Raw genomic sequence first — 14,436 nt, 5'->3', positions numbered from 1 at the left:
GCTTGAACCACCTAAACAATGATGGAAATTAGACAAATTGCAATTGGCTCAGAAAAACTCAATAGACCCGCCTTTTGTTTTTGTTAACAAATTAGAGCCAATCAAGTGAACAGGAGCTCAACTTTTTGTGAAATATTTTACGTGTCTTATATTTCATACTCTTGGTGTTAACAGGTGCTGCACATTGCAGTGGTCATCATCATAGATATTGGAACTATTGATTTTCAGGATGGCAGCGTCGGTATCAGTCTTAGTTTCTGTTCGAAGTTGTTTTGGGGTCTAGACTAATTGATTGCGGTTTCAGCTTAGTCTCATTGATACATCAAAGTATGTATTCATATTCGTTTGCAATACATTTGCTGGAGCTGAGATAACGGCGACAGAGTTGGCAGAGCGATTCAGCGGCTTGGCAATGGTATTTATCTACTACTCATGCGGGGGCGTAGGTCTTTTTTTTTTCAAATTAGATAAATAGATCTTGTCGTCGAAATAAGGATCCACGATTATTATTTTTTTTCCTGCCAGCGCAGACAATATTTGAATATTAAGCGGAATTAATGAGTCCAAATGTTTTGCTTTGCCAACCTCTGAAAGTACTGAAAAGAGCCCCTCCCCATCCCCATCCCCTTGTCTTCTTCCCAGCAGTGTCTGCTCAAGCTCCTCCAATGTAACTCCTGCTAGCGTGGTGCTGCTCTCGACATCCTTCTCCACTCTTCCTCCTCCTCCTCCTCTTCTCTCTCCTCTTCCTCCCTTCACACAGCTGATGCCCAGGTACACTTGGCATGCATCCCCCACTCCCCCATCCTTCTAAATCTTTCTTTTTAGCTCCCTGCCGTCCTCCTGCCATTGCATTTATCCCTTAGTGGTTTCTTTTCTTTCTTTGCTCTCCTCATAGAAATAAAATGCTAATACGCTTCTTTTTCCTCCCTCTTTTCGTCAAGCCGTTTGGCCCACTTCCTTTTATAACTTTGGACCGGTTCCCCAGTACGTTATGGGATGCGCTTAAAAAGTGACTGGTAGTTTTGAGTCGATATCCAAAAAGAAACCGCCGCTGTTTATTTCTTTATTTTTTTTAATCTGACATTTCTAAAGAAATGACGGAAACGGATTCAAGTTGTGTGACTTTACCCCGCTGTGATGATGAATCCTCTTCCTTATTTCTTTCCTCCCGAGCTCGGTTGTTCTGCCTCCTCACATTGCGTAGCGCTTCACAATCTTCATATTCTTGATCTCAGTCTTAAGTAGAGTTATTCCGTGTGATATTGGTTGCTATGTGGTTGCTATGGTCATTGATAGTACGCGTCATCTTTAGCCATGTATTTGTCACTGTTTGTCATTTTTATGTATTCGTCAGCTTTGTCAGAGAGGGTCCTGTATTTACGTACTGTTGTGCCTGTTTTTTTTTTTTTTTTTTGCTGTATTAGTGGCCATGCAGTTGATATGCTGCTTTAGTTTACTGTATTATGGCAAATTGGATCGATGTACGACAGTATTTAAGCTCTTGTCTCAGTCATATGTTTTCAGAATGTGAAGCCATCTTCCTAGTTTTCAGTTTACAAGGTTAATAGTTTTTCCAGTCTCATTTCCAAGTCAGTCTAGGTTTAGTTTCCGAATTTCGCTGTGGTAAGGTTGAATGTTTGTGTATGAAAACTTCTGCTTCAGGGTCTGAATTGATTTATTGATTGGTTTGATTCAGTGCCTGGGGGGAGAGCGGGAGGTGATGGGGGGGCGTGAATGGCCCCAGGGAAAAGGTTTAATGTGGAGTCTAATTGCAATAAAAATAAAAATGTTCATCTTTTTTGTGTTGTTATTTTTAAGTTTCAGGCACTTTGAGGCACTTGTTTTTTTTGCGTTGTTTTTTTTTGTTTTAGACTAAGCTGTAACCCATATAAACACTTAACAAAGTAATTAACAGTTGTTGAAAATTGATTTATATTGCTTTTTTCGTCTAACTTTAAAAAAAGATACACATTTAGGTATAGTTATGCAATTCTTATAGATAATAATCTTATAGTCAAAACATTGTGAAAACATTTCTCTTTCCTGGCAAGACCTGGCAAGTCTAATTGCAATAAAATAAAAATGTTCATCTTGTTTGTGTTTTTAAGTTTCATGCACTTTGAGGCACTTGTTCTTTTTTTGGGGGGGATTTTTATTGTTTTTCGACTAAGCTGTAACCCATATAAACACTGTATATAATAAAAAAAATAACAGTCATTGAAAGTTGCTTTATGTTACTTTAACTTTAAAAAGAATACACATTTAGCTATACTTTTGCAATTCTTATAATAATCTTTACAGTCAAGCGCATTGAGTTGGGGGTGAAAACATTTCTCTTTCCTAGGGGGAGGGATTGAAAAAAATATATTTGAGAACCACTGGTTTAATTGAACGTATAAACAATATAAAAATGAAAAAAATAAAAATGTTCATCTTGTTTGTGTTTTTAAGTTTCATGCACTTTGAGGCACTTGTTCTTTTTTTTTGGATTTGTATTGTTTTTTTGTTTTAGACTAAGCTGTAACTCATATAAACACTGTATATAATAAAAAAATAATTAACAGTCGTTGAAAGTTGCTTTATGTTACTTTAAAAAGAATACACATTTAGCTATACTTTTGCAATTCTTATAATAATCTTTACAGTCAAGCGCATTGAGTTGGGGGTGAAAACATTTCTCTTTCCTAGGGGGAGGGATTGAAAAAAATATATTTGAGAACCACTGGTTTAATTGAACGTATAAACAATATAAAAATGAAAAAAGAAAGAAAGAAAGGAAGAACTAATAGATAGCACAGTTAAGCTAAGCTAATGTTTAGACATTGTTTTTTGTTTTTGTTGTTTTTTTTTTTTTTTTACAGTAATGAATATAATACACATTAATATAATGTAATGTAACCCACGCAGGCACAGGGACAGCACGCAAACTGTGCACAGGAGGCCCGGAAACAGTGCCTGCGTATGTGTTATCCAGTCGTCCCGATAAAATGGGCACTCTTAAATCTTCCACTTGATATTTTGATGTATTTTCAGTTCCTGGAGCTGCAATGGACAAGTGCCCCATTCCATTTGTCAATATAGTTTTTACTCAGTGATGTCTCCCTTCGCCTTGTCCCCTCTGTGTTCTCTTGCCTCTAACCCTCCGACGTCTCTCTGATCTTGTTTTTCTCGGTCCCATTATGCCCTCCATCCTCGTGTCTGTCCCGTCCCCGCCTTTAGTGCGCTCCCTTGTCTATCAATTCTTGTCTGGCCTCCTCTGTGTGGGAGCGTGTGCCCTGAGGATCTCTGTTGCATGTGTCTGCTGGTGTGTTTTGACAGACAGGGCCTTGACCTTGTCTCAGACCCCGCTGTTACACGGGCTGAGAGATGTGTCAGCCTCATCCTCGATCACGTCTCCCCACGAGAACTCTCACAAAGGGACGCAGAAAGACAAAAAAAAGGAAACATTGACATCCCTTAAAAATGCAACCCCAAGCAGCGGTCCTCAACCTTTTTCGTGTCACCGACTAGTTACGCGCGAAGCATACATTTTACAAACAGGCGTAGAAACAAATGTAACCGATTAATAAAACTGCAACTCATCGCTTCCGTGGTTGTTTGTAATTAGTCTCTTTGGCGGTATCTTTTCGGGGTAATGAGAGATAATGACATCCAAAGGGTATTACTTTTGTCAAGTCAACTCATTTTTGTTTTAGTCACCTTTATTGCAAAAAATAAAATGTGCTGAAGCGATTTTGAAGGCTTCATTGCCTCATTTGCAATCCTGCCACCGCATATTACCCAGAGTGGCCTTTGTATGTGAATATCACATGTTGTTATAAAACTATATGTTAAGACTGCTGATTTTGCCGCTTAAAGGTACCGTATTTTCCTCACTATAAGGCGCACCTAAAAGCCTTTTTAAAAAAAAAAAAAAAAAACCTGATGGTGCGCCTTATCGGGTGCGCCTTATATACTGTATGGATCAATATTGAGATTGGGATTCGTGGATGGGGAATGAACCGATAAAGTAAGCTTGACCTCTTTTGTGTGTTTACAGTTGGTCATATTGACATTGATTTATTATGCTATTGAGAGTTTAGAGTTATTTGAGTTATTATTGTTATTACTTTGAGTATTACTATATTGTGATTGAAAAAGTTTTAAAATGTCATTAATTAAGGGTGCCCCTTATAATCCGGTGCGCCTTATATATGGAAAAAGTTTTGAAATATGTCATTAGTTGAGGGTGCGCCTTATAGTGTGGAAAATACGGTAGGTTTTTTTTTTTTTCTTCCAACGTTGAATGTTGCATGTGCCTATTGGCTTTTTCCTTTATCTGAAGAATCTATCCAAAGGCGTTTGTTTAAGGCATTTTTGTTAGCCTGAGGGTTTACTTTTTGACTGGTGTCCAGCACCCTGAGACAAGTGGTTCGTTTTGTGCAGAGGCACAGATGTATGCACTGGATTTAGGAAAAAAATACTTCTTTCAAACTTGGATGATCAATTCAATATTTTTTGCTCCGTTGCTCTGCAGCCCAGTGCCAAATATGGTCTACGGCCCCGGCGTTTTGGGTGTGGACTCGGCACAAATAATAACACAAACATCTATAATACCAGCAAAAGTTTGGAAACACCTTCAAATTCTTTTTCTACAAACACATTATGAGGTCCAAAAATATGCATTTAACTCTTGAAATACTGTGAACTGGAAGTCATTTCAGGTCGTAGGGCATCATTCAGATAATCCCATGATGCGCACAGCTGTTTTTTTGGAAAGAAGGGGCCGACTTTGTAAAATTAAATTATAAAGCATTCTCTTTTGAGCACCATTCACCAAATCATTCTGTCAATAGGTCTTCACCATATTGATGACTCAATCTTTTAACTGAATTAGGTGGTGTTTCTAAACATTTGATTTCAACTGTATGGATGACAATGATTATTTGTTGTTGGGATTCATGTAACTCGCAGATGGATCTTGACTGTCTCCAAATGATTGCATTTGCTGTTTATGCTGATATTGTCTTAAACAGATTATGCAATTTAAAGGGAAAAATATAATGGGTAAAAAGCAACAACCAAGCTGCTGCTCATTGCTGTTTGTGACGTAAATTTTGGACTTTGCACCTCATGTGAACACATGGAATCCAAACTCAAACTGAGTATGCCTTTTGAATGACTGATTATTTGTGTTGAGGAGTCCCAGGTTTCGTTACAATAAATCCGTGATCCTTATGGAACACTCGCGAGCTTTCGAGCTGTGTATAGTTTGTGGATTGCTTGGCGGAAAAAAAAAAGTTTGCATTCTAATGAAGGCCGCATGTTCAATTTACATGGCGCATTCGCTGTAGGAGTAGTCATGTCAAGCAGAAAGGCAGAGGCACCCACCTGGGTCATATAAGTAATTGTAATGGAAGGATTTTGTCCAATAGAGGGGAAAACAAGTTCTTGAGTATTTTTTTTCAAGTTCATATATTTGTTTATTTGATGTGCATAGATATGCAAGGAAGGTGAAACAGCATAACATTACACATCGCAAACGCACGATGTACACCCAACTTCAAAATAAACACACCAAAACATGCGTGAACATTGATGCAAGTCTGCGAAAGTGAGGGTGAGATGCATGGTGCATTCAAATGCAGTCGGCCATTTCAAAAAGGAAAAAGAGGCCATTGATGCTTTAAACATGAATGCATCATCATCATAGTTAATAAGGATTTTTCATGACAAAAGAAAAACTCATAAACAGGTTCTGGCAAACCAACCAGACATAGTGGTGGTAGACAAAGAGCAGAAGAAGGTAGTGGTGATTGATGTGGAGATCCCAGCTAACGCCAACGTCAGAAAGAAGCTTCGTGAGAAACTTGAGAAGTGTCAAGGGTTGAATGAGCAGCTGGAACAGATGTGGAAGGTCTAGGGTTGTGCGTACCCTGTGGTATTTGGGGCTCTTGGGGCAGTAACCCTCAAACTGGGTGAGTGGCTCCAGCAAATCGTGGGAACAAAACCTGAAGCCTCAGTCCATAAGAGTGCATTCCTAGGAACATTGAAGATACTGTGCAGAACCCTCAAGTAGTACATGAGGGACACCCTGAACTGGTTTGCAACCAATCACACAGTGACAAATGACCACTCAGAAACACACCTAAGGGCAATTTCACTGGAATACCCAGAGAGAAACCACATGGGCATGGGGAGAACATGCAAACTCCACCAAGAATATTATATGATTGAATTACTGAAATTCTTCTTGGCATGGAAGCTCTGCTTGTATCACCTTCGTATTTCTTTCACTCTCTGACTTCCTTGTAAATAAGCTGAATAGAGGTTCTTGGAATAGTTTCTCCTTAGATACCATTTGAGTAGGCAACAATAACCTCACAGATTTTTTGTTTGGATACATACTGTCACCTTCCTTCTACCAGCTTGCTTTTCAGGATGCTCTCCAGTCCCTCAATAAGGTCGAGGTCAGGAAATAATGTTGTCGGCACTATTATTCTTCCTCTCTTTACACCCTTAGCAACTCAAACTTCAATAATATCTTGTGCAGTGTGGAGGATTTTTCCACTGTAAAAAGCACAGGAAATAATCATTTTGAAAAAGTCCTAAAGGGGCCTGTCTTTTTTACCTAACACTATCCAACTACCTCAATGCACCATTTTTGGGACCCAAAAACTACTGAGCTCCCCCCATCTCAGAAAAAAGTAGTCTATTGAACTTTTGAGCCGAGTACAGATGCTTTGCTTCACCTTGCGAGATTGCTTTGAGATGGCTGAAATACAGCGTTATATATGACGGCAAGCCTGGAGGGAATTCTGCATCAAGAGGTTCTTTGGACTCCAGAGACACCAGCAGCTGTTAAAAAGTCACTAATGAGACACTTTGAAACAGCTGTTCCCTAAATATAATGCATTTGCCCGACAGAAACTTTCCTTAATCCGTCTTCATCAGAACAAACCCGTTTGCTCACTGAGTCACACACAAATTATTCAACGATATGATGAGTTTCTAGAAATATCCAATGTGTTCGATTCATTTTACAAGGCAATTAACTATTTCACTTTTTTTCATTAGCAGAAAGATTCTTGTTTTTGCCCATTATTCATAAAGACTGGGAAGTTTAATAACGTGGAACAATGTTCTTGTAATTTTCCTGTAATTGATTATTAATTTGGAAAATTAATTAGCAAACCTTGAAGAAATTTATGTAGATGAGAAACTCATTGTTAATCAAGTCTGATATACAAACTGTTTGGAAAACGTTGTATTCTGTTGATATTAGCATCAATTAATTATAGTAAACATTTTTGACTGGCAAACTTGAATTTGAATTTATTTGCAAATATGTTCAAACATATCAGCAGGCTAAATGCTAAGCGCATAGCATTTTTCCCATTATCCAACAGGCTATTGAATTGTGCATGGACTTCCAATGGCATCATGGGAAAAAAAATGTCTGTATAATATGTATTTAATGTAGGCTTTTTTTTTTTAATCATGCACGTGTGTGCTGCCCTGTGTCATTATGGGAATATTTTTTCAGCATATAGCTTCAATTTACATTTGAACATATTTTCATGTAGGTTTGAATTTTGTTTTCAAGTACATTTAAAAATGAAGTACATTTGAGCTAATTTTCAAGTATATGTCATGCTATGTTTTTAACATTTTGTTTTCATGCACATTTGAAGGTATCTTCAAGTATGTTTGAACATTTTGTCAAGTACGTTTTAACATGCTTGCAAGTAGATTTGAGCTCAAGTATTTGTCCTGCTGTTTTAACATATTTTCAAGTATCTTAGAACATATATTCAAGTGTTTGAACGTCCTTGCACATATATTTGACTTTAGTTTCACTTATATTTGTGTCATGCTATGATCTAGCACTTAGACTTCATGTATATGTGAATATATTTGATCATATTTTCAAGAACATTTGAAAATACTTGCAAGAACATTCGAACTTATTTTCAAGTACTGTACACTAATGTGCTTGCAACATATGTTTAAATGAGTCAAAAATGTTCCCTTAAAGTGTCGTTTGCGTGTCATTGGCTCATTAAACATAGTGCACTGTATCCCATACACACATGCACTATAGCAGGGGTGTCAAACTCATTTTTGTCGGGGGCCATTTTGTAGCGAGAACTTCCTTCATTGGGCCGATATGTTGAGGAAACCAAGTCAATTTTAAATGATCTCATTGTATTATTAACGTGCACAACAAACTGATGGCTTAGTTGTTGTGAAATCAGAAGTAAAGCATTCTAGTTTGTTCATTTATTGTTTTTATTACAGAACAAACGAAAAAATCTCAACTTTATTTTTCATTATACACGACAAGCTAAAGTTTTAGAACTGAGTTTAGCAAGGGTCATGGAAACTTCCATGATTTGCTTCCGCGGGCCACATAAAATGACGTGGCGGGCCGGATTTGGCCCCCGGGCCTTGAGTTTGACACCTGTGCACCATCGTGTATGACAGACAAAATAAATCATCAATCAATGTTTTGTCATAACATTGATTATCTTCTTTTTTTCATCTGTATAAAAGTAGTCTGTAGAAGACTTACCTTCACCATAGAAGCTTTTATTTTTATATTTTAAGACGATGCAAGCAAGTATACATGAATTGATGGAAAGCATTTTAAGCTGCAATCTGCATGCTTATTTATCCTCAAGGATGTTGTTGGTAACAACTCTGCAGGGTCTGTTTAATTTGTAGTCCCTGATGATTTATCTTCTCTTTCCACTTTGTTGTTCCATGAAATGTGGTTTGCTGACACAATTATGATCCCTGTCAATGCCTGGAATCATCACCTCTATAAAACTGTGTTGATCTGTTATATAAACCCCAAAATTTGAGTGCTGTAAAATGTACGACTTTGTCTTGTGTAATAGATTGTGTGTATATTTGTAAGTATTTTGTTATTTGGAAGACTGACTTACTGAAGGTTTAATATCTTTTTCTGGCTCACATTCTAGTCGTTTTATTAATCCAAGAAAACACGCTGGCCAGCCAGAATGTCTGCAAATCACTTCTTAATCCGGTTCTTCCAGTTCGTGTTTGCGGGCGTGTGAGCCTTTTAACGTTTAACTCGTTGACTGCCCTCGATGGCTATAAAAGTCAAAAATCTATTTTAACCGTGAATCGGCCCCGTCGAAAAGGATCTTTGACATTTATAGCCGTCGTTGGCAGCGAATGAGTTCGGAGACGAGTTTAAATTTCCCCCGAAGAAGACAGCCAGTCAGAATATCTAACATTTGCTCTTGTGTTGACCCCCCATGGTGACAAGTGAGTTGTGTGAAAAGCTTATCCTTGAGTGTGTGTGTACAACAATAGTGTATCTATTCCACTGCAATCAGTGTGTGCGTATCAGCGAGACTTGCTCAGTCAAATCAGACAGAATTTGCACTCGTTCAGCCTCAGATCCATCTCTTACAAATCAGTGCCATTGCATCAAGGGGGGGCCTTGTGTATTACTCTTCTGTGTCTTCCATCACCACAGTCGACACTCTCATCTTTGCTTAGCCTCATCTCGCAGTTATTGCACATTCCGTGTAAACGACCGCGTGGCAAGATAAACAGCGTCTGGTGCTTGTTTGTGTCTCCCGACTGGGATGGAACGCTCTTCTGATGTCTGTCTTTGTTTCGCTTTTTAGACAATGCGGCTACAGCAAAGCCTCTCAAGAAGGAGACGAGGAACTTTACTTCCAGTGTAAGTGACATTTGTACTTTTCCTTTTCGCCGCTCTGCACCGCATGTCTGCCCGTGCGCACGCGTGTCGGCCTTTCGCGCAACAGCATTAATTCTTAATTCCGAGTCGGCGCGCTTACTTTGAGCATGCTGATGAAACAGATTAGGCGGTGTGCGCAGTGGGATGTGATGGGGAGGGATTGAAATAAGGAGAGCAAGAAATGAGAGATTGTGATTCCAAAACAGGCTTCTTTTTAAAAAGCCTGCTCACTTAGCTCCCAGTAGGCTTTTTTTGCTGGACAGTGACTGAATGGGGGTAGTCTGACATATCTTCTCCTGTTTGTCCGTGTGTGTGTGTGTGTGTGTGTGTGTGTGTGTGTGTGTGTGCACGGCAAAGCTTTGCTTAAGTGGTAATTGTGTGCTTAGAGTTTTCCTTTTGTGTGTGCACAGTTTTGTAAATGTAGTACGTGTGTGCATGCTCATTTGCGTTATTTAATCTCCCAGCATGCTGAGCCCTCAGGAGGGGTTTCAGAGCACTGTGGTTGATGAATAATGAGCCAAAGCCATGCGGCTGGGAATTAAATCTGCCCAAACAAAGACATGCCAGAAGCTGACGCACATGCACGCATTTGGCCTGCTTTTCAAAAATGGTTTTTATGGAGAACATGGACACACACACACATAAATAGGCTCTAAGATGTATTTTTGTTCTCTTTAGCCAGCGCACACTCCCTGGACACCCATGGGCCCATTTCTGCTTCATGACGGAGTGGGCTACGTTGCAAGATTAAAGTTTTGATAGCCATGCAATGTGATCGTGTCGTTCACACTCATTGCGTCTCATCAATCGATCAAAAGTATTGGGACACAGTCGATAGCTTGTTCAGTTAGCATCATGAGCAGATCCTTACGTGACGCTTTAAGTATCTTTCACTCATCAGCATCTGAAAGTTCACTCGCTGTGTGTAATCAGTCACTGTATACAGTATATTTAAATTGTCCTGGCCCCCCCGGGCGGTATCTCCTTGAAGCTCATGTCCTCTAGCAGGCAGGATCTCAGCTGTTGCCAATATTGCACTCTTCTGCACAGTGACGTCAGATGCTCCTAGTATCTGTTAGTCCGGATACTCTCTAGGGTCAGGAACGTTGACTCCGACACGGGGAGCTGGGGAATCCCGGTCAGGGCAAAAGTAATAACCAGTTGGGTCCTTAGTCAAGGCCCTTCATACCGGCTACAGCAGCGCAAATGCAATGTACTGCAATAACACTCCCACGCTCAGTTTTAACATGGAGTGTGAAGCAGTCTAATGGCCTCTTGTTCAGCCATAAATGAAGGCACTTTTGCTTAAAACCGAACCCTTGTTTGCCATTCTACATCGAGTTATTATACAAGGGTGTCAACTCTTCACAACTCTTCCAGGCTTGCAATAATGCTATGCGGAAATGTACATGTGGGGCATGAATGGATGGCAACACAAACTGAGCTTGGTCCTTTCAGAAAATATTGATGTGGAATTTGGAGAAGGGAGGCTGTGAACTTATTTGAACTAGAACTATTTTTTTTGTACGTGGTTGCACTGTTGCCATTGAGAAATTGAAAACCTTTAAATTATTTTACAACAGTTGACGAGTGCCATTTATGCCACTTTTGTAATCAGGTCACAAGAATCTGATAAAAACATAATTTGCATACTATTTGATGCCGTGATTGCCAATAACACAGGTTGATTTTATTTGTTTTTTTTTCGTCAAGCAACTGCAGGGCAGTTGTCATAAGCGTTGCGCAAACTGGATCAAGGCTCATCTGTAATCTGCTTTGATAAACCAGGCTTATATATTGTTCAAAGTGATTGCATGGAAAAAAATGCAAGGGCAACAAAGAAGGAAAGCACCTGGGGAAATCAGCGGGAAAATAGAATCGCGATAGCGAGGCACGATAATGCTATGACGTCTTGTCTTTTTTCGTCTAGAACCGCCACTAGCCCCTGGCGGCCCGCGGGCTGCATGTGGATGCCATCTTAACAAAGTCAAGTCTTAATCATATATACAAAGATAATATGAGAATATCAGCTCATATATATATATATATATATATATATATATATATATATATATATATATATATGCATATATATGCATGTTTAACCCTCGTTCGATCCCTGCAGTGACACAAGTTAACCCTGAGACTAATCAGCCAAAGAGGCAACGAAGCATGTCCGTGTCAGGGTATGTCTCAGAAGGTTCTGAACCAGGCTTATGTTTTATAGGGCACATGGTCGGCATCGCCTTTAGGTTTTAAGCTACAGTCGTGTTTGAAAATCCAATTTGACGGCAAAAAGCCTTCTTTCATCTCTCGCTTTAAATTGAAAGGGTTTCCTTTGCTTTATAATAGGCATCTTTGCTTGATTTGTCAGTGCGCACACAAGCGCGCGCGTGTGTGCGCGCTGGATCGATAAGCCGTTATGAGGCCGCCGGTATAGGATCCCCGAGGTCGATCCCGAGCTGTAATCACATTTCAAAGCCCCTGTCCAGCTTTTTGGAAACTACCTGGCCTTTTCCTGAAAGATTATCTTTAACATGCAGTAACGACGGTCATCTAATTGAGAGCTTCTCTCCACTGGTTAATGGTTATTGGCTGTGCGCTGGCCACTTTATTTGCTAGTCGTTAGTGCTTGGTAAACACGAGCGGCAGTTGTTATCGGAAACGGGAGTCTCGCTGCAAAAATAGGTTCCTGTTTTGGATTTGTTTAGGGCAGAGAAACAGTCGGGGTCAATAGTATTGCTCCAATTATCCGCAAAAATGTTCAGTAGTCTCATTAACTTCACAGCAGCTCTGTGGAGGTCCTTGAGGAAAATTATCTTAGGTGATTGGATGTAATTACTTGTTTGGATTTCAGACAAAAGGTGTCTTACCTTGGATTTGCCCCATGATTGCCCTTAATACATCAACTACAATGTTGGCTTTGTATTAAAATATCATAATGTAATTAAAGTGTTTTGTTTAGCCGACTTTTCTGCTGAGCTTTCCCACACGGTCATTAAGAAGCTGTTTTGTCCCCATTTCAACTGAGGATTATGCCTATGTTGCATTTGTGTAATAAGTGACGTGTGTGTTAGGAAGATAACATTTTGAAGCGAGTGAAAAGACAAAAAGGCTGGTTGAGGAGCCCTGTCTGTGATCTGTCTAAAGCCTTGTGGAAGGAAGCCAAAGTCAGATTTAAGCAAGTCTGAGCCTTTCATCTTGCCACCTCCAGACTCTGGCAAGGTCAAATGCGGAGTTTTTCGAAAAAGATTAGACATGTTATTGATGAATATTTTGAAGCAGGGCAAAGTATCATTCGGGAGGTGAAAGGGAATCCTTTTGGACTTTTCTTTATCGTAACGCCAGCTGAATAATCATTAAAAAAAAAAACTCTAGGAAAATAAGTTTAATGCATTATTGGAATGATTAAATCAATATTTTGACCATTGCCTATCCATTCGTGTTCATATACAATTCAGTTTTTGTCTTTCATCTATTGATGTCAAAATCAAATATAATCACTAGTCTGCTACACCAAAATTAAGCTATTTGCTCTATTGTTGCGGGTTGTTTATATGTGGCAAGCAGTGAGTGACATCACATTTATTGGCTAAAACAAAAGAGAAAAAAAATCAGTTTGCATATCTTGACTAATATATAAATTAATATACATGATGATTTTGTTTTCATCTATTCAGTCAAGATTCCTACGCGGAGAACCTACATTGACCCTGAGACGTGCGAGGACCTCCTGCAGGCTATTCACGCCTTTGCCAAGGAGTTGGACAACTCCAGTATTAAGATTGAGAGAATTGTCCACACAGGTAATGACTTAACAACATGAGTTTTATTTTTACAATAAAAGCACAGTAAAAACACAGTCTGCAATTAAAAACAACACAACCTGTTAGGACCTGTCTTACATATTACCTAAGCCAACTTTAACAAATAAACCTTGAATTCTACTAATAATTTCACCTTCTTGGAATAACTTTAAATATTGTTTAGTCAATCTCTGCAGTTTAGAGTACTAATGACATCCATTACAAGAGCCTAACAAGCAGAGTGTTTGATTTATTGTGCTTTGAAGTAGTGGGAAAAAACCCTGCACGATACACAGTACCTTGCCTTTGAGACTACTGTAAATGGTAAACATGAATTTTACAAAAGCGCAAGTATAACTCTACATCTGTCTACACAGATGATGAATGTCTAATTAAAACACCTGGTTTGTGTTATTAAAATGGTGAATTTACAGTACATTTAGAGACATTTCTAAATCGTACATCGAGTAACATACAAAAACGAGACAAGGTGGAGGCGTATAGGAGAATGAAGAAGACAAGTCAAGCCGTTTTTTCCTTTTCATAATGCATCAAAGTCCGCCGAAAAAGTTATCCACGCAGCCTTATTGTTGACAACAAAAACGCCATAAAACGCCACTTAACAAAAGTGCATTTTGAAATGTTATGTGCGAACACTCTAAAACTGATCCATAGTATATTGAATTAGAGATACAATACATACAATCATTAAGCTTTGTAAATGACAGCATATTACTCATTTTGCATTTGAATTAATGTTATTCAAACGCAGATATGTGGAAAAAATTTGGTTATAAGTCAACCCCCCTAATATGGGGGTTGAAAATGAGGGGGAAAAAACTTGATTTGTACTCTGAGAAATACGGTGGTCTTAACATGTAACACCTTTCTTAGTTTACCAAATATTCATCA

At 39.0% G+C, this 14,436-nt stretch overlaps 1 protein-coding gene across 2 annotated transcripts in view; it reads left to right on the top strand.

The window, feature by feature from the left end:
- Positions 1-14,436, top strand: part of epha10 (EPH receptor A10) — a 179,173-nt gene that overhangs the window by 148,405 nt on the left and 16,332 nt on the right. The window contains exons 9-11 of one of the 2 annotated variants that reach the window (XM_088405726.1): positions 646-771; positions 9,645-9,700; positions 13,399-13,524. In XM_088405726.1, coding sequence (XP_088261852.1) covers positions 646-771; positions 9,645-9,700; positions 13,399-13,524 — 308 coding nt within the window. The remainder of the gene's footprint in view (positions 1-645; positions 772-9,644; positions 9,701-13,398; positions 13,525-14,436) is intronic. The other variant, XM_088405727.1, reaches the window with a different exon arrangement.

This window comes from Hippichthys cyanospilos, chromosome 21 (assembly GCF_059441005.1).
Source record: "Hippichthys cyanospilos isolate Australia breed blue-spotted pipefish chromosome 21, RoL_Hcya_1.0, whole genome shotgun sequence".
Taxonomy (NCBI): domain Eukaryota; kingdom Metazoa; phylum Chordata; class Actinopteri; order Syngnathiformes; family Syngnathidae; genus Hippichthys; species Hippichthys cyanospilos.
The sequence above is the reverse complement of the archived record's forward strand: the minus strand, read 5'-3'. Positions and strand labels throughout refer to the sequence as shown.